The sequence below is a fragment of the Tachypleus tridentatus genome, chromosome 3 (genome assembly GCF_004210375.1).
Source record: "Tachypleus tridentatus isolate NWPU-2018 chromosome 3, ASM421037v1, whole genome shotgun sequence".
NCBI classification, from domain to species: Eukaryota; Metazoa; Arthropoda; class Merostomata; order Xiphosura; family Limulidae; genus Tachypleus; species Tachypleus tridentatus.
In genome coordinates, this window is record NC_134827.1 from 23,260,928 (window position 1) to 23,282,792 (window position 21,865).

Genomic DNA, 21,865 nt, shown 5'->3' on the forward strand with positions numbered 1-21,865 from the left:
CAGCGGGATGTCTGCGGACTCATACCTCTAGAAAATTAGTTTCAATAACCGTGGTGGGCAGAGCACAGATAGTCTTTTCTGTTGCTTTGTGCTTCGTTCCAAACAATCAATCATACCACATTATTAGGCATACATTTAATTTCCCTATTATGTAGATATATAGAGGCTATTCTTGTGTTTCATGAACAGCGGACGAGTGATATACTGTTTTTATACCTATTTTTCTTATGCCTGAGCTTTTGATAAACGACGCATTTCACTTATATTGCAGTATGAAGTTTGCGGAAAGACTTATACACTTGATACTTTTAAAGCTTATAGGGCATGTATACATAACTTGGGATAAAATTTCACGGTATGTGGGTGATGTTTGTACAAAGATATGTTGTTCGATGACATTTAAAGAAGCCCACGTATTTGTATTTTAAATACTTGACATGTCTACCCCTATCCTATGAAATCACGCTTACCAAAGTTAACTTCTTTTCCATTCATGTAACACCCTTGTTGATAGAGAGTTAATTCTGTATAAATATATATTTATAATAATAGCTTTTCTGTAAACGTTACCTAAGCAAACCTCGTAAAGGAAGTAAGTAGAACACACATTTTATAGTGCAATTCTAGTCAGCTAAAATACGAGGGCTGTTCAAAAAATACGCGGACTGACGTCATAAAACAAAATGTACTTTATTTAGAAGTTACAGGTCTGGGACCCCTTCAAGTTACTCTCCTCCCCAACGCACACACTTATCCCAACGGTGTTTCCACTTGTTGAAACAGTCCTGGTACGCTTCTTTTGTAATGTCCTCCAGCTCCTTCGTCGCATTTGCCTTAATCTCGGGAATCGTCTCAAATCTTCTTCCTTTCAAGGGTCTTTTGAGTTTGGGGAACAAGAAAACATCGCAAGGAGCAAGGTCAGGTGAGTAGGGAGGGGGTGGGGAAGAACAGTGATCGAGTGTTTGGCCAAAAACGCACGAGTTCTGAGGCACAAATTTCGCAGCAACGCGGTGCATCTTCAATTTTTCGGTCAAAATCTCGTAACAAGATCCAACTGATATCCCACACTCTTCAGCAAGCTCCCTGACAGTCAGACGTCGATTTGCCCGCACCAGGGTGTTGATTTTGTCGACGTGTGGGTCGTCAGTTGACGTGGAAGGACGTCAATCTTCAATGGACTGTCGACCATCCTTAAAACGTTCATGCCACTTGAAACATGCCGTACGCTTCATAGCAACATCACCGTAAGCCGTGTTAAGCATAGCAAAAGTTTCAGTCGCAGATTTTCCAAGTTTAACAGAAGATTTCACAGCAAGTCGTTGCTCCTTCAGGTCATTCATTCTGAAATCCGCCAAACGAAAAAATCGCACTTCACTTAAAACCGCGTAGCTAATACACAGATGAAGATACCTGCAATCGGGAAATGGCGTCGTAATCAGCTGATCTGTGCGAACCTAGCGACACCAAGCGGATTCCACTGGAACCAACTGGAGCCGCGCAATTCAAACAGTCCGCGTATTTTTTGAACAGACCTCGTATGTTATTACAGCAAACTTTACAGTATGTCTGTGTGTTTAGTTGAATAGTTTATAAACTGGTGAACCTACTGAGTGGAGTGAGGAGTTACAACCCCTCTAGTCCGATGAACTATGAAATAAATTATTCTTAAACCTAAAAAAAAAAAAAGAGATAATTTTTCAAAAGGTTTAATAATGACCTGTGGAAAGAGTTTCAGTCACATCAAAACATAGATCCACCCCTTCAGTCACGTCAAAACATAGATCCGCCACTGCACTTAAAAACACTTGATCTGACACATGATTTCAAATGCTTTTCTTTCTAATTTGTCGTTGCTTGAACGTGACAGTCTCGTGTTATTTATTACATTATAATACTACTTTTGTTTCTGTTTTTAAAAACGCCCTAGCGTCTTCAAAATTATTAGGAACAACTTACGTTTATTTTGAACTAAACTAATTTGTTGTAGGGTTAGAAAGAATTAATTAAACATACAACAAACATACCGTAAACACTCGATTAAAATATAATTTCACGAAGATTTCTATTTACAAGTAGACACCGTCAATAATATTTCTAGAACTGATGTTACTTATCCTGCATGGTTGTGTGTTCATCGAAAATCTTTGAACACAATAACAATGTAGGTTCAGCATTTTAACTTCCTTGGTACCCCAAGATGATTTACCACTTCGGGTATCTAAGTATTCATCAAACTATTTTTTACGACAACTATATGATAATCTAGGCCTAATAAAAAGGAGTTTATACCGTAGGCCTTTTCGTCAAAATCACATCCGCCTCGGTAAAACTTGCGGAACGAACTTCCAGGAAATCGGCTCCTGACCCATGAACTCCGAAAGTCAAGATATCAGGGATATCAGAATCGTAACCTTTCAGGCGGTAAACGATGCTTCCTAAACAAAAGTAAGGTTTCACGTGACTCGTCGGTTTCAAGTCTTTATTGAGGTAACCACGTGTATTGAAAATAAATAGGAACAATGAATGAAGCGTTATTTCGTGCTAATACAAACACAAATGACATGAATTATTCGATAATATAGAGTTAAAACATTTTTCGTGTCAAAGTTTGTGTTCTTGACTTGTATTTCAAATTATTACTGTGATCACTGCAGTACGTAACTTGACAACATTAATTTTAAAAATTATATTAAACATAATACGTTAGAAAATAGCAGGACTAACAATTGATGTGAGAAAACACGATACTTAAGTGTGTGTATCACTGTACCATACGCTTCATAACTTGTTATACCTTTTTATCATTGGTCTATTTTTGATCTTTGAAACATGAAACTAAATGGAAAGAATGAATAATACCATCGTTAGTAAAGAGGTTATCACTATATATATATATATATTGCTTCTGAAGTTTCTGGCATCTACATAATTACATAAACTTTTGCGATGTGCCTCTAACCTTTCACCTTGACCCCTATGAAAAAAAATGAAGCTTACTTAAATAGAAACGTACAAATAAATTCTTACGAGCCCTATAAACAATTCTTACTCAAATTACTAACGATATTATTGTGTCATAATAGCATTAAACAAATGTTTTGTAAGGTTCGATATTACTAAAATCAGTACATTGGCTTGAAACAAAAGAATGGGCTTTATAAATTTAGCAATAAACAAAATAAATAAGACGTCTTATAGGAACACGTTTTCTATATTGTCATTTCACTTTTGTGTGTTAAAACAAAACAACAATAACATTTTCAACATAAATGTTCACTATATTGGCATTTCACTTTTGTGTGTTAAAAACAACAATAATAAGTAAAAGTTCTAACATAACCACAATGGTTGACCTCTCTAATTTTGCTATAAGCTTACCTATTTTGGTTTCTCTGGGCAGTTTCAATACTCGCATGTTGTGTGAAACTTCAATATTTGGAGCATTTCCTAATAAAAATAACAACATTATTTAATCATGATTTAATTATGACAACAACATTACATTATTCAACAAACATTATTAAAACATAACATTACTTAATCATGATTTAATTATGACAACAACATTACATTATTCAGCAAACATTATTAAAACATAACATTACTTAATCATGACTTAATTATGACAACAACATTACATTATTCAACAAACATTATTAAAACATAACATTACTTAATCATGATTTAATTATGACAACAACATTACATTATTCAACAAACATTATTAAAACATAACATTACTTAATCATGATTTAATTATGACAACAACATTACATTATTCAACAAACATTATTAAAACATAAAATTACTTAATCATGATTTAATTATGACAACAACATTACATTATTCAACAAACATTATTAAAACATAACATTACTTAATCATGATTTAATTATGACAACATTACATTATTCAACAAACATTATTAAAACATAACATTACTTAATCATGATTTAATTATGACAACAACATTACATTATTCAACAAACATTATTAAAACATAACATTATTTAATCATGAATTAATCATGACAACAACATTACATTATTCAACAAACATTATTAAAACATAACATTACTTAATCATGATTTAATTATGACAACAACATTACATTATTCAACAAACATTATTGACTTGAGTGTAAATGAAAATGGGCAACAATGAAAAATACTCATATTCTTACTTTTAATATAACATACAAACAGTGTAAATATATGCATACGTAAGAATAATTTTAGAACCTTATTTCAACTGAAGAATATAACTGTTTAACGTTCATGAAAGGTGCGTCTTTGTAGTCAAGTAATATCATATGCTGTGTACATTTTACTGCAAGCTTTAATCGAATATACGTTATTTTATTTATATCTGATATGTTTTGGTAACAATATCTCTCAGTGTCATCGAAGAAAAAACTCAAATTTGAGGTACTAGTTACCGTTTTGTTTTTCACCAGTAACCCACACATTTTTTTCAAATCACGACTTGGTTTGTTTGGAATCTGGCACAAAAATATACAAGGGCCATATGCACTAGTCGTCTCTAATTTAGCAGTGATAGACTAAAGGGAAGAAAACTAGTCAATACCACCCACCCCCAACTCTTGAGCTACTCTTTTACCAACGAACAGTGGGTTTGACCGTAACATTATAACGCCCCCACGGCTGAAAGAACGAGCAAGTTCGATGACGGACAGAATGGGAGCCGAGCACCCTAACCATCAGATCTCGCCAGACTTCTTCCTCCACTTTTTACTCATATGAGGTGAAAATTGTAAAATATTTTAATAAAATCACTTCGTTTTCATGAATTTGGAAAAGCTTAGTCTCAGGAGTTCCATAATAAAAAGTCACGCAACCCCAATAACAGAAAGTAATATCAAAGGATCTATTTGTTTTAAAATTTGAGATTTCTCAAAGGGCATTGAGCATTATCCAAAACTTAGCAGTACCGTTTCATTGCTTTTCAGGTTTTAAGTAAAAGATTCTGTGATTTAATCAAACGAAGTAAAAGCAAAATATTTTTTGTAACTAAAACTTTGATTCTTTAGCAGACCTACGATATTAAACCGTCAACCGTTATACTGATTTTATTCTATACTCATTATAAATGATCGATTTGTTAACCTCAATCCAGCTACTGATCACGCTATAGAGTGATTTGTTTCTGTACCACCAGTCAATTCGTGTTCCTCTTCCATTACTATTAACTATACTTAATATCACTACCATCGATATTTTTTTAACTAGTTAATAATAAATTAAACGGTCTATTTTTGTTACATAAAATTTGATTTTACGACGCTCCATATTTACTAATTATGTTCTCCCTTGAACGAAGAAATAATATAAAATCTGTTGTTCTATAAATTACACCTGACGAAAGATCGTTTATTAAATAAGCGTTATTTAAGAAATGAAAATATTACCATATATCACTTTCAATGGTTATTAATTTTTCACACACAGATTTTAATATAAAATAATGTATTTTTTCACACTTTTTCCTGCCATACTATGTGGCCGTACGTGTGAATACTTTCCTAGTTCATGAATTTGTTTCCTTCATGCCATTTTCCTTCATACCATTACCCGCTATATTATATATCCACATTTTTTTTTGTCTTACTTTATACAAAATATATCCTAATCCAGGGGTTCCCAACCTTTTGGCACTCGCGACCCCTTACCTAAAAGTTTGAAACCCATGTGACCCCCTACTTAGGGCTTACTATCAGCAGCTTAATTTTTCTTTTATTTTCTGTGAAGGAGAGGGAAAGAAACATCTAAAAAAATATATTTACAAATTCTGTAATTATTTATTAGCAAATTAAATCACATTGGTCCAACCTGAATTCACAAAAAGAACATATATTTCTTAAAATAATATTAACATAGGTTTGAACAGCTATCCAACCCAGCTAGTGAGATGCCTGATGTTGCATTTCAGCAGGAAGCTTTGAAATTCGTGGCCGAGCGTTTGTTAGAGCCAGTCTCGTGTCATCTCCAACATCCAATCTGTTCCTATTCTTTGTTTTTATATTGACAAGAGTGGAAAATCCTGCCTCACACAAGTAGGTAGAAGCAAATGGAACAAGGACACGTAAAGCTATCATGCTGACTTTGGAGTATGACTGATACATAGCGCACCAGAACTGAGTCACGGATTTCACCTTGAAGAGATCACGAGCTGAAGAGTCGTTCCTTAGATCCAGAAATTCATCTTGGATATCATCTGGGATGCTGGATACATCAAGTTCAGTACAAAATGGGTTCCTTACCAGGGCCTCCTGTTCCTGTGATAGCTCAGGGAAGTAACGCCCGACTTCCTTTTCTAGAGATTGAAGATGTTCGGTAATCTCATCCTTGAGGAACTGATCCAGTTGGATCTGAGACTCATCCGTCACTTCACAAAGTTTTTCAAAGATAGCGATGTTTCCAAGATTGGTTTTCCGACGCCAGTTCTGCAGTTTGGAAACAAAGGCCCGAAGACTATCTTGAAAAAGGAGAACATGTGTTTCCCTTCCTTGAAGCTTCAAATTGAGCTTGTTCAGCTGGTCAAAAATGTCGGCTAGGTACGCAACCCTTTTATTCCATGCTTCATCTTCGAAGTGAGCTACAAGATCTTTCCTTTCTTGAGTCTCCAGGAATAGCTTTATTTCATCTTTCATTTCAAAGACACGATTAATAACGTTTCCTTTCGACAACCAACGTACTGCTGTGTAGAAGAGAAGGACTTCGTGGTCAGCATTCATGTCTTTGCATAGTTCTTTGAATAGGCGAGTGTTGAGTGCTTGAGTCTTCACATAATTTACAATTTTGATTACAGATTCAAGCACTTCCTGCAGAGAGGCAGGGAGAGTCTTACTGACGAGAGCATATCGGTGAATCATGCAGTAGATGCCCTTTGCTTGAGGTGCTAGCTTCTTCACTCTCGACTGGAATCCTGATTTCGATCCCAGCATAGCCGGTGCCCCATCCGTACAAACCCCACACACGTTTTCCCATTGAAGATCTTCGTCTTGAAAAAAAGTTGAAACTTTTCCATGACATCATCAACTTTTGTTGTGGTTTCAAGTGCACTTCAGAATAAGAATTCGTCTTTGATGTCACCTGAATTAATGTATCTCACGAAGACAAGCAACTGAGAACATGAACTTACATCTGTTGACTCGTCAAGCTGAAAGGAGAACAAAGGGGAACCCTTGATTTCAGTCAAAACCTGTTCCTTCACATCCATAGACATTTTAGAAATGCGCCTCTGTATAGTATTATTTGACAGGGATACTTGTTGCATCTTCTTTGCACTGGCTTCTCCAAGAATAAGATTTACTGCTTTCATCATGCAGGGTTTATGAAGTGTTTCTCCAATCGGTTGAGGCTTTTTTTGTTTAGCAATTTCGAATGCAATCTCATATGAAGCTTCCACTACGGCTGCACTCTGCTGCTGAAACGACCCACTTCTATCGATTCTTTGGCTTTTAAGACACCATTCATGCCATTTGAAGAAATCCAAACCCTTCTTTGTGTGTTCTGGATGTTTCGTCTCGAGATGACGCTTGAGTTTTGATGGTTTCATTGACTCTGCACTCAGGACAGCATGGCACAAAACACACTGTGGTTTCTCGATGCCGTCGTTGGCGAGCACAGTGGTGAAGCCAATGTTGAGGTAGTATTCTGAGTATCTGCGCCGTTTAGCCATGGACACAACTCACCTCTACTGCTTACTTATCTCCTTGTTAAAATAAAATAAAAATGTTGAATAATGAACGCTTTGGCAACTGTAGATCTTACACTGACTACTTGTGGGGGGTGCAGGTAGAGTAATGATGGGGTAAGTATTGGGAGGGAAGGGAGCGTGGCCAGTCGCGCGATTCGTCATCCACCAATCAGCAACGGACATGTGACTCACGTGTCGACAGCGAGCACACACACACTTAATCACAGCTAAACAGACACACAAGCATACGTACATGCGCGAGCACTCACATACTCGCTACTCACTAGTACACACATACATACAGTTGCAGACACATACACATTCACTCACAGGCACGCATACATACACCCATAATATTACCTAATGATATTGAACTAACGTACCACACGTTTTGCTTTGCACCGAAACAAAAAAAAATGTAAGAGCATGAAAATATAATTGATGAAATAAAATTAATGTTATCCCAAGCTACTTCTAACAAGGCTACGCGACTCTCCTGCCAAGACTTCGCGACCCCCCAAGGGGTCGCGACCCACCGGTTGGGAACCCCTGCCCTAATCAAACTCTGAAATAGATTCTAATCTAACAATGTATACATATTACACTGCACAACAAAGTTTTTGCTTCTTGAATACTGTTGGGTGTTCCTTATAGATTTTTGGCTGCTGATCACGAAAATCACATCCATATTTGCCCATCACGTACCGTTTCATCGAAATATTCAGTTTTGCTACAATGGAAAAACGATATCAGGGCAACTGGAATCTGTCAATGCTTGCTGACAACTGACTATGTGATGCACCGGACATTGAGTACAAACGAAAATCAGGAGCAAGACACTTTTAATTATGTTGAACTTAATATCGTATTAGAAATATATATGCAATTAAATACGTTATTGCCGGTAAACAGTTAACTGCCTATTTCTTAGAATTCCTATGTTTGTGCATACCCACCAGGTACCTGTCACAATCAGCAAAACCTTTTTAGGAAGCAAAAGTTTCAAAAAACTTGTTGTGCAGTGTTATCAACACATATTTTTAAATTTTATATTCATTAGTTAGAGGATTTAACGTGATTGATAGCTATAATACCAAACGTTTGATTGTGCCCTTCTGCACACCACTATTGCAAAGAGTGGTTAGTGGAGTATCTGTGGCCTTTCTGTCACCTTGAACGAGTCTGATCATTCTTCTCTGACCTTTCTCATTAACAAGGTATTTTCGTCTACAAGAACTGCCACTAACTGAATGTTTTTGTCGTTTTTTTCTCACCATTCTCTGTAAACTCTATAGACTGTAGTTCGTGAAAATCCCACGAGGTCAGCAGTTTCTGAGATGCTCGAACCACCAATCATTTCAGGGTCAAAGTCACTTAGATTACACATCTTCCACGTCCTAATGTTTGGTCGAACAACAATTAAACCACTTTACCATGTCTGCATGCTTTATATATTGAGTTGCAGCCACATGATTCGCTGTTTGGCTGTAAAGAGCAGGTGTACTGAGTGTATACATGTATTTATTTAATTTTGCAAAATTCCTTTAATGTGAATAATCTTTAAAACGTATTTACACAAAAGCGTCTTTCTTGCCAAATGGGTCGGTTGTGATCCATGGTTAGCTTGAATCCGATGATACGTGGTTTATGTCCCATTGCTGAAAAAAGCGCTCTTCGCGTCCTCTGCTGGAACAACGGTAAGTCTACTAACTTACAACGCTAAAATAAAAGGTTCGATTCCCCTCGGTGGACACAACAGATAGCCCGATATGGCTTTGCTATAAGAAAAACATAAGTACACACTCTTTGCTTTGGGTTCGTTAGTGTGTTATCAGAGTGACAGTCAAATGCAGTTCGTCCAGATGGCAATGAGTGCTGTTGGCTAGTTGTTATATTTCCAGTCTATTTGTTCAAAAGTATCAACTGATACAAGTAGCGAGCTCTTGAGTAATTGTATTGGCTTCAATATTATTTACTAAACATACGATCTCACCACTCACATTCATTATCAGAGTTATTGCAAGCCATTATCAACACTAAATCCGAGGCTTTGTAACGCCAAACATCGGGTTTTGATACCTGTGGTGGGCGTAGCACAAATAGACTGTTGTGTTCACTTCTTTTCTTTTTGTAAAATTATAACTAATTTACATTTCTCTATCATGTTATAGATATAATAAGGTACAAAAAGTCAGAAACAAATTAGATAATAATATTATATATATTCTTCACAAATCCCTCTTTCATTCTACGACCGTTCCTATATTGTGATTTCACAATGCAGGGAGGGTAAAAATATTTTTATTTTTATATTTACCTATTTATACACCTCACAGATTACACTGTACTAACTACTCGCTATTACAGTAAGCCAACCAAGAAATCTGTACCCTTTACGTATTTTATTTAGTTTAAGAATTGTAGGTAATGTAATTTATGTATTGTGGTAACTAATTTACACTTAGCACTGAATGTTTGTTTGTATCTTGACTGAAGAGCTCGTTTCGTTTTTAAGTTATAGAGGGAGAAGAAAAAGAAAATATCAGAAGAAAGAAGTAGAACAAATGGCCGAATTTCAACCTCAGCTTTCACACTACTGACAGAAGTTGGACGAATTTCAACCTCAGCTTTCACACTACTGACAGAAGTTGGACGAATTTCAACCTCAGCTTTCACACTACTGACAGAAGTTGGACGAATTTCAACCTCAGCTTTCACACTACTGACAGAAGTTGGACGAATTTCAACCTCAGCTTTCACACTACTGACAGAAGTTGGACGAATTTCAACCTCAGCTTTCACACTACTGACAGAAGTTGGACGAATTTCAACCTCAGCTTTCACACTACTGACAGAAGTTGGACGAATTTCAACCTCAGCTTTCACACTACTGACAGAAGTTGGACGAATTTCAACCTCAGCTTTCACACTAGTGACAGAAGTTAGACGAATTTCAACCTCAGCTTTCACACTACTGACAGAAGTTAGACGAATTTCAACCTCAGCTTTCACACTACTGACAGAAGTTAGACGAATTTCAACCTCAGCTTTCACACTACTGACAGAAATTGGCCGAATTCCAAACTCAGCTTTCACACTACTGACAGAAGTTGGACGAATTTCAACCTCAGCTTTCACACTACTGACAGAAATTGGCCGAATTTCAAACTCAGCTTTCATACTACTGACAGAAGTTGGACAAACTTTACGAATAGTTCTGTGTGTGAATCATTGAGTAATTTTGAGTCATAGATTGTGCGGATTTGCACTTGTTCTGGTGTTACCGTTCCCATAGGCTATAAATATGACATCATGTTTTTTTCTATGCCATTACTACATGAGGATCCACTATCGTTTCTCCTAACACATATTTCCTGTCATCACTTGTTGAGTGTTGCCTGGTGACAGTTCAAGTTCTAAACAGAGTTGTTAAAGCTCCGGAGATCAATTCATTTTTCATCTCATTGAAAAGTTAATAAAATATTTATGATGCAAACTAGAGATTTATAATTATTTTCCCAGTAGAAAATTACTTATTATTTTTCTTTTCTTTTTGTGTTACGGTATTGTGTATGATTTATACCTTTATACATGGACATTTATACGTATTTTGTATTCCTGCCTATACAGCATCATGAGTCTAACCTTTATAAAAACCAGTGTGTCAAGTAATGTTTCATTTCTCGAAATAAGACGAGTCATAAAAGCCAAAATGGATTTATCTAAATAGAATAATTCGATTACTGTCTGCACATTACAGATTTAGTGAAGGGAGTACAAGGTAGCCGTGAAACCTTTTTAAGTATAATGAGTGTAAGTACAACAAGCCTACAGAAAGACGTAGAGTAAAATAACCTTGCCTAGAGCCAAGTGCATAAAATTTATCATGAAAGTAAAAAAACATCGATTCAATTTTAAAAATAAATCGTTCCTGAATTATGCTATTTACAGGTATATCATAAACGTTTTCAATTAAAAAGAAACCTATTTGATCAATAAATACTTTGAATTAAAAAACAGCAAGTATTTTTCTTGATTTTTTGTCTATATATTTCAATTTATACTTTTAAAAAATAGATTAACAACTATATTAGATATTACATTATACTTTTGTTACTAAGCAACATGACATAAAAGCTATTTTTGGAACGTACTTCAACCAATGCGAATTAGCTTTTCTATATATTAGAAATTGTGAATCTAATTGATTTTTATCAATAATTATTCAATGAATTCGGCACGGATTCATTTCTTGAATGATCTTAATTTTGATTGGTTCACAAAGAAATTTACTGACTTTTGACTGCCTCGACTGAACTTTTCTGTTCTCTTTTTTTGGTCAAACTTGATTTAACAAAATTTATTTATTTCAGACAGCTATGAAATGTAAGGTTAGGGTATACTATCGGATGGGGTAGCAGTGTGGTAGTATTTGTCCTGTCATTTCTGACTGACTGTATGAGGCCAGCATGGTCAGGTGGGATAAGGCGTTCGACTGGTAATCTGAGGGTCGTGGGTTCGAATTCCCGTCGCACCAAACATGCTCGCCCTTTCAGTCGTAGGAGCGTTATAATGTTACAGTAAATCCCACTGTTCGTTAGTAAAAGATTAGCCCAAGAGTTGGCGGTGGGTGGTGAAGACTAGCTACCTTTCTTCTAGTGTATATAATAAGACATTAATATAAACAAGTAAACGAACGTATATATAAAGAAAATGAGAGAGAATGTGATAGAATGTTTTTCACTCAATTATTGTGAAAACTGACTAATTTTAAAATTCGATATTAAATAGAAAGCGCAAACAGTAATTATAACTAGAAACCACAAAGAGATACTTAGGAAACGTGTTTACAGAAAAAGCGAATCATGTTGATGTTAATGTGTGTTTCCGTTTCAATTCGTCAAAATTCAATTAAAATATGCGTTTATTAAACTACTACTTTTGCATGCCTGGTGTTAATTGGGCACATTCGTTGGTGTCAATTTCAGCATACCTGTAGAGGTGCCAAACTGAGAAACTTTTTGTGAAGAAGTGCCCCCTAGGGGAAGCATGTTCCATCAGAAAATTTAGAGAAAACAAAGTGCTCTTTCATTCATTCTGAGGATTTTTTTGTCTGGAATTAATCACAAAGCTACACAATGGGCTATGTATGCTATGCCTACCATGGGTATCGAAACCTGGTATCTAGCGGCGTAACTCCATAGAAATGCCGCTGTGCCACTGGGGGGAGCACATTCTGGGGAACTTCAGACAAATATTTACACTTGTATTAATTATTGGAATTATGTTTTCTGTTCATTTACAGTGGGCTTGTTACACTAAGAAAATCAAAGTCATCTTCTAATATCATTATACATTTTTTTTATAAAAATTGAAAAATAAAAATAGAATACACATATCGTGTATAGTGTCCTTTGTTACACTCGTATGTTGCACCTTTGGCAACTTTCAATACCTGCTTGCTGGGCTTGTAATTTTTGGTTGAGGATTTGGGGTACAGTTAGTTTAACCTGTTCAGTGCCGAAGACGAGATAACTCGTCCAAGCCGATCGGTAACACAGTGCCACGGACCAGTTAATTCGTTTTCAATGCTGTGTTCGTAATGTGTTTTTAAAGACATGCATTTGACCTACTTGCAAATTGTTTCACTTTCGATTCAAAATGGCGCCATGAAAAAAATTACAAAATAAAGAAGCATTAGAGTTGCATTTTGAACTTAGTTCGGAGTTGCCGCAGCAGCTGAAATACTTGGCAGTCAACAATTTAAAGGGGAACATACTGTGTCATGCCCTAAACTAGTCCTGTTATTAATTACTATCTTTCTCACCGTTCAAAATGCCCTTTCACTGGGTGGTCTGGAATGCGGTACAACAAACAGATAGTATAATATAACAAAATGTGACAATGCCGCACAAAATGAATAAATATTTACTTTATCCTGGTTGGAACTCTGTGGAATTGAATTTTGCGACTCGATTCATTTTGTTAAATTATTAAAAAAACGTTGGTATTGGGAGATCATAGTCACATGTCCGAAGATCGGGAAACAGGACTCCAAATCGATAAAGCTGACAGGCCTGCATCGACATCAGTACCGACTGAATTATATTATGTATAAGATCAAAATTCAACCAATAGTGACTTACGTCCTGTTGTATAATCAAAACTATTGAAAAAAAATGGAACAACGGTGCTTTTAGGCTTATGAATATCTTAACAACAAGTCCCTGCATATGGATTAGATTCTGGTGGAATTCACTTCAAAATCAGGTTAATGAAAAAAACAAACAACGGTAACAAAAGCCGTAATCAAACAATGACAAACGCGCACGCACACAAACACACATTTATATGCATGTATAGTGTTGAATTTTTCAACACAACTTTGTTTTACGCTTAGAATAACGTGTATTGTTTGTTTTCGTGAATTTCGCGCAAAGCTACTCGAAAACTATCTATGCAAGCCATCTCTAATTCAGGACAATATGACTGGAGTGAAGATAGATAATTATCACTACCCATCATCATTCCTTGGTCTACTTCTTTTACCAACGAAACGTGCGTTTAACTGTCACATCAAAACGCATTCACGGCTGAAAGAGCAAGTTTTATGACGGGACTCAAACCTGAGACCTGAAGATTACGAGTCAAGATTCCCTAACTAAATGTTGCATTAGAATAACTGTATCTTATTATTTGACTTTATAAATGTTTTTATCCCAGTTTACTAGCGATATAATTTGCGACTTCAGACCTCAGATTTGGAAAATAAAATGTACGCTGCTTCGATAACACCTTAGCTAGCGCACGCTTACCTTGTACCGTCACGTTTTGTAACAATAACATTAAAATTGTCCACATCCACATGATTCCATGTAAGACTTTCGAGGACTTTCACACTCAAAACATTGAAAAATCTGAAAGAAATGGTACGACATCAACGTTATTTTCTTTGAGAAAATATAATCGACAATCGCATTAAATGCTGTGTAGTTTATATATTATATTTAAAATTGTGATATCCGGCTAATTTACTCACAAAAATAAAATAAAAACATGTATCAAATAGTTACGTAAATGTCGTAAGACAGACGGAAACTTGAAGGCTGTTATTTCGTTTGGAAATTTAAAAAACATTCATCGAAACGCACAAATAATATTAAAGCTTAATCACAAAATTGGAGAACGTGAATAAGCTCTTTATAATCTTCAGTAAAAATAAATATCAATTTTAGTCAGAAACATATTTTTAATGTTTAAGATGAGTTTCACTTTCAAGTTTACAAACACTAAGAACTGTAAAATAATGTAAAACGAGATACAGAGATAATTAAATAGGTAAACAACATAACTTTGTAATCTGGTCATAGCTTTGTTGAGTTATGTTCCGAGCACATATTACAGCAATAATGTAAAATATAAACGAAAACATACTTTTTCACCTTTAGGAATTTCTTAAGTTCTATGAGTCACTCCAACGTTTTAAAACCAACTGTATAGTGGCAGGGCCGAAAAAGAAACAATTATAAACAGAGCAATATCATGTGGTGAACGTCATATAGTACAGTGAACGTAAAAGTTTCAATGGGTTAAGTGACGTCCGATGCAGAAGAAAGACTTGCTTTATTTAACTGGCGAGTCTATCCATGTTGATAAATCATTTCAACTGTATATTAATTCTATTATACAAATACGTTTACACATCTACAGTCAGTGGAATAGCCTCACTAAAAAATTACACTTTATTTTGGTTTAGGAAAGTGGTTAAACTGTAGTGTAGAATATAAACTCACTTAATTATGAAATTAATCTCGTCGATAAATAGCTTTGTTTTAATATAGTTGATGCCCCCTAGTGGCACAGCGGTATATCTGCAGACTCACTTCGCTAGAAACCGTGTAAAATCAGGGGTTCGATTCCCCTCGGTGGGCTCAGCAGATAGCCCGATGTGGCTGTGCCCTAAGAAAGCACACACTATAGTGAATGATGCCTTCACTCTGACACGAAAGATATATTCACTCTATTATGGATGATGCCTTCACTCTGACACGAAAGATATATTTACTCTATTATGGATGATGCCTTCACTCTGACACGAAAGATATATTCACTCTATTATGGATGATGCCTTCACTCTGACACGAAAGATATATTTACTCTATTATGGATGATGCCTTCACTCTGACACGAAAGATATATTTACTCTATTATGGATGATGCCTTCACTCTGACACGAAAGATATATTCACTCTATTATGGATGATGCCTTCACTCTGACACGAAAGATATATTCACTCTATTATGGATGATGCCTTCACTCTGACACGAAAGATATATTCACTCTATTATGGATGATGCCTTCACTCTGACACGAAAGATATATTTACTCTATTATGGATGATGCCTTCACTCTGACACGAAAGATATATTCACTCTATTATGGATGATGCCTTCCACTCTGATACGAAAGATATATTCATTGCATTACCGATGATGGTGTTACGCTGATATATAAAATATATTCAATCTATATTCGTGGCAAATTCACTTTAATATAGAAGACAGACTTCCCTTTTTTCTAAAGTATAATTTTTACTCCATTATTGAAGAAATATTCATTACAATACAGATCATAATTTAATGCACTATGAATAATACATTTAGTCCGCTACATAAAATAGATAATTTTTTCTACGGTTTTTAAAAGATTTTCTCTATTGTAATCGATAGGTTTGCTCTACCATAAAATATAGATTAGTTACATCATCGTCGTTGGATAAACTGTGGAACATGTTGGAGTAAATAAGCTAAATATAATAAACATATTCTAGTGGAGAGAATGTATTAACATAACTCTTTAGACGGATGCTTACTTTGCTGTAAGACATAGCTTAGCTTTGATCTGAAATGTTGATCAATGTCAACGTCATGATATGTAAAATAGATTAATGGTATTCACTCTATTGTATTAAAGATAAACTTTTCCTACTAGAAAGTTGCTTAAATGTTTTATAGAAGAAGATTATCTCTATTAATAAAGGTTTATACAACTATAAAAGATACATTCTCTCTATTAGATAAAATAAAATTTTACCCTTTTGAAGAGGTTGGGTTCACTCTGTTAACAACGAAAAGTAAAATCTGAAATATACATAAATATATTTGTTTGTTATAACCTAAAACAAGCCAAAACAAAATAAATTAAAGAATATTAAACAAACATCGCTGCTAATTAAAAAGATCTTGGGTTACAAGCTATAATGTGGGATATAATGTACCTTAGGTTTTAGAGGTGACTGCAAAAGTAGAACCCCCATTGCGGTGGGGATACACCATCCATCAGTCTTAACCTCCATTCATCAGTCTCTTCATACCAGTATAATTCGTTTACTGGGCTACCAACAAATGCCTTTCTACCATAATGGAAGCTGGAATGCTAACTTCAAGAGATAAGTTTTTAGTTTACTTACCCCCAAATGGTGGAACCTTATTGTTATTTTTAGTATTCTCATTTTTATTTTCCAATTATTTTTTTCTTTACATTGGAGAGCAGTTACCTTCGTCACAATTGTCTGCAAACAGTGAAGGGTAATATAGATGTGGAACGTTGTGGGCTTCAGCACCCACATCTTGCTCTCGTAATTTCTATTTCTATATCTATTGCTACTCCTTTATTTTATTTCTTTGTGTGTGTGTGTGTGTGTTTTCTTATAGCAAAGATACATCGGGCTATCTGTTGAGTCCATCGAGGGGAAACGAGCGCCTGATTTATAGTGTTGTAAATCTGTAGACTTACCACTGTACCAGCAGAGAACTCTTTATGTGACACTGGCAAATGGAGGTTAAGACTGATAGTGTATCCCCATCGCAACGTGAGTCCTAGTTTTCAGTCACCTCCAAAACCCAGGGTACCTTGTTATATCCCACATTATAGCTTGTACCTTGTGAATTTTTTAAAACTTAGTGCAGTGTTTTTGTTTATTATTTTTAATCTATTTTTGTTTCGACTTGTTTTTTTTAGATCATAACAAACTAATATAATTAGTTAGAGGTTCGTATCTTCTGTTTTAAACGCAGTCCCTCGTTTTGATTTTGTTTACTTAACTTTATCAGTATTAATTTTCTCTAAATATATATAAATACACTATAAGCTTACTCTATTATAAGGAATAAAAACGTTCTGCTATAAAACGTAAGTTAAATTCACTCAAACACAGAGGTCTAAGTAACTTACCATGTAGCATTACACTGAATTTTAAACCCTCATTTTTTGCCACATAAAAATATCATTTTGATAATAAACAACAAAACTTACTTTAAAAGAAAATCAAGAGAGAGCTCTTCTACTGGATTTATCAATAAAACACCCTTCATGTATGAAAATAAAATGGACGGTGTCCTACAGAGAAGTTTTCATGTATTTCAAATATGTTCTGGACCTTAATTATGGATGATCTTTCATTATAACTTCTAGGAATAAAATACAAGTGTATTCGTTCCATCATCTTCTTTTTTAGCAGGTGACGTGGGAAAAGTTTATCTGTATCGTTCCAGTTCTGTTGGTTTTTTTTAGAGAAGTCTGCGAGTGTAATAGAAGCACAACCACGCTCATCCAGGATTTTCTCTTTATCATCTTATTCATTTTAAGATCAACTGAGACATTTTCACAATCGTTTTCTTTGTGCTCGAGTTCTTCACATAATACTTGAAACATGAAATTCTACAACCTTGGCATAATTTTCAAAATCGTGAAGGACAAATCTGACGGGTGGTTTCTCACGACACGAAATAAAAGAAGATTAATTGTCGTATCCCCGAACCTGTATAATGAAGCTCAATGAATTATTCAGTTGCAGTTGTAACGAAACTAATAATAATGTTCTCCCTAGTTCACTAGGTACGTAGAACAACAGTTTACATTAGGGTTAAATAAACGTTCAGTTTTAATTTATCTCTCTTCTAACCGAAACTTTTCAGGTCTTTCGTAAATAGTTTTGACACAGACAGAAACTTTCAGGTCTTTCGTAAATAGTTTGGACACAGACAGAAACTTTTCAGGTCTTTCGTAAATAGTTTGGACACAGACAGAAACTTTTCAGGTCTTTCGTAAATAGTTTGGACACAGACAGAAACTTTTCAGGTCTTTCGTAAATAGTTTGGACACAGACAGAAAACTTTCAGGTCTTTCGTAAATAGTTTGGACACAGACAGAAACTTTCAGGTCTTTCGTAAATAGTTTGGACACAGACAGAAACTTTCAGGTCTTTCGTAAATAGTTTGGACACAGACAGAAACTTTCAGGTCTTTCGTAAATAGTTTTGATACAGACAGAAACTTTCAGGTCTTTCGTAAATAGTTTGGACACAGACAGAAACTTTCAGGTCTTTCGTAAATAGTTTGGACACAGACAGAAACTTTCAGGTCTTTCGTAAATAGTTTGGACACAGACAGAAACTTTCAGGTCTTTCGTAAATAGTTTGGACACAGACAGAAACTTTCAGGTCTTTCGTAAATAGTTTGGACACAGACAGAAACTTTCAGGTCTTTCGTAAATAGTTTTGATACAGACAGAAACTTTCAGGTCTTTCGTAAATAGTTTGGACACAGACAGAAACTTTCAGGTCTTTCGTAAATAGTTTGGACACAGACAGAAACTTTCAGGTCTTTCGTAAATAGTTTTGACACAGACAGAAACTTTCAGGTCTTTCGTAAATAGTTTTGATACAGACAGAAACTTTCAGGTCTTTCGTAAATAGTTTTGACACAGACAGGAACTTTCAGGTCTTTCGTAAATAGTTTTGACACAGACAGAAACTTTCAGGTCTTTTGTAAATAGTTTTGACACAGACAGAAACTTTCAGGTCTTTTGTAACTAGCTTTAACGCAGACAGACACTTTCATGTCAGTATTATTTAGCTGCTTTGCCTCCTTTGGCTGATTTAGAATCTTTCGATTAAGCCAGAATTTAAATCATTTGGCCAAATGAGTAAACGTTTAAACTTACAAAATCAGTTAAATTAACTCAGACTGAATGACTGTTTATTTACTTATTGAAGGCAACTTTAAAGAGTAATATATACAAGCACAAACTTAGGAACTTAATTGAAAAGTAATAGAACTAAATGATAGCGCGTTAGTATTATTTTAAAGCAAATTCTAGGAATAATATTTAGGGCAATGTCACCAGATTTGATGATTTACCCTGTAGGGTTTAATAAATATCATAAAACGTTAAACAATGAGAACAAACTCACAAAACATTAAAGACGAATAAATTCTTAGAAAGTAGCTTTAATCCCTTTAAAAATTACCTAGAAATAAAACAATAGATATGGTCTATCAATGAAAGGAACAAAACATCAGTCATAGCAAAGAATGGTTCAATAATAGCTTTTTAATCTGAAGAGGGACGACCCATAGTACGTACTAGTCCCCTGAGTATTAACCAGTAGTGTAAGGAATCGATGAAAATACGGGGAGGGACATTCCTGCTTGGCTGCAAGCAACAATCAAGAAACATTAGAATAAAATACGTCAAAAGTTTGATTTTTTTTTTACGGTCAATCTTAGAAAGAAGTATACATAACGTTTCTCTAAAACTTGGCAGATATTTCATTTTTGTCACAAGGAAAAAGAAAGTATGGGAAAAAGCCAGACTTGACAGATATTTCATTATTCTCACAAGGAAGAGGAAGAAGTGTGAAAAACCACACTTAGCAGATATTTCATTATTTTCACAAGAAAAAGGAAATAGTCCTAAAAGCCAGACTTGACAGATATTTCATTATTCTCATAAGAAAGAGGAAGAAGTGTGAAAACCACACTTAGCAGATATTTCATTATTTTCACAAGAAAAAGGAAATAGTCCTAAAAGCCAGACTTGACAGATATTTCATTATTCTCATAAGAAAGAGGAAGAAGTGTGAAAACCACACTTAGCAGATATTTCATTATTTTCACAAGAAAAAGGAAATAGTGTTGAAAGCCAGACTTGACAAATATTTCATTATTCTGACTAGAAAAAGAAAGTAGTGTTAAAAGTTTCATAACACCTCCCAAGTACAAGTTAAATAAAATTATGCTCTTGTCAGTATATAAAAGAACATGATACTAAAATGTTAATATAATAATAAAGAAAAGGTTCGGTTATTAGTGGGAAACTAATCAACATTTGTAAGCTTAAGACATTCATGTTTGGTGCGACGGGGATTCGAACCCGCGACAAGAGGGAAGGCAGGTAGACATCACCACCCACCACCAACTCTTGGGCTTCTCTCTTTTACCAACGAATAGTGGTAATGAACGTCACATTATAACGCCTCCACGGCTGAAAGGACGAGCATGTTTTGTGTGAGGGGAATTCGAGCCCGCGACCCTCACTTTACAAGTCAAGCGCATTAACCACCTGGCCATGCCGTGCCAGAGTATAAAAGAACTATATGTTTGATTTTTCGCTGGTATTTACGAACCCACGTTATATATTCACTGAAGTAAATATATAATTTTAGTTAATGTGTGCCCTTCTTTCCTCGTTCCTCGCAGAGACAACGGTAAGTCTTCAGACTTACAACGCTAAAATCAGGCTTTAATATCTGTGGTTGGCACAGCACAGATAGCCCATCGTGTAGCTTTGTGCTTAACTTCAAACAAACAAATACAGGAAATACTAACATTTGTTATTTCTAGATAAACTATCAAATTTAAAAAAAAAAAATTAAATCAGAAAATCAAATATACATGTACAATGACTTTTCATTGTAAAACAAAACGATTGAAAATATTTACGATTTCTTATGAATTAATATAATTTATGTCGTCGTTTGTCTCATTTCCTGCAAAATTTCACGATGGATTTCTACAACACTCTTTCCTAATTTCAGAGTGAGAGGGAAGGCTGATAATTAACAACGACCCTCTTCAACACTTGGGCTACTCACTCACGACCCCAAAATGCGGAGCGTGTTTTTTTAATTTGTTTTGGTGAAAACGAGATGTAAACCATAGAACCTCAGCTGCACAACCCAGCACGCTGACCAGTCGGCAACAGTACAAGTATCAGACAAGAAATAAAAGCGTCTGGAAAACTCATCAAGTCATTTCAGTTGCAAAGCGGTATGTCTGCGGACCTACACCGCTCGAAAAGGGG

At 35.2% G+C, this 21,865-nt stretch overlaps 1 protein-coding gene across 2 annotated transcripts in view; it reads right to left on the minus strand.

Annotated features, from left to right (window-relative positions):
* The window catches only part of LOC143246530 (uncharacterized), a 77,413-nt gene that overhangs the window by 40,655 nt on the left and 14,893 nt on the right, over positions 1-21,865 (minus strand). The window contains exons 2-4 of one of the 2 annotated variants that reach the window (XM_076493391.1): positions 14,535-14,636; positions 3,379-3,447; positions 2,290-2,435 (exon numbers count right to left, since the gene is read on the minus strand). In XM_076493391.1, coding sequence (XP_076349506.1) covers positions 2,290-2,435; positions 3,379-3,447; positions 14,535-14,586 — 267 coding nt within the window. In that variant the 5' untranslated portion in view covers positions 14,587-14,636. The remainder of the gene's footprint in view (positions 1-2,289; positions 2,436-3,378; positions 3,448-14,534; positions 14,637-21,865) is intronic. The other variant, XM_076493392.1, reaches the window with a different exon arrangement.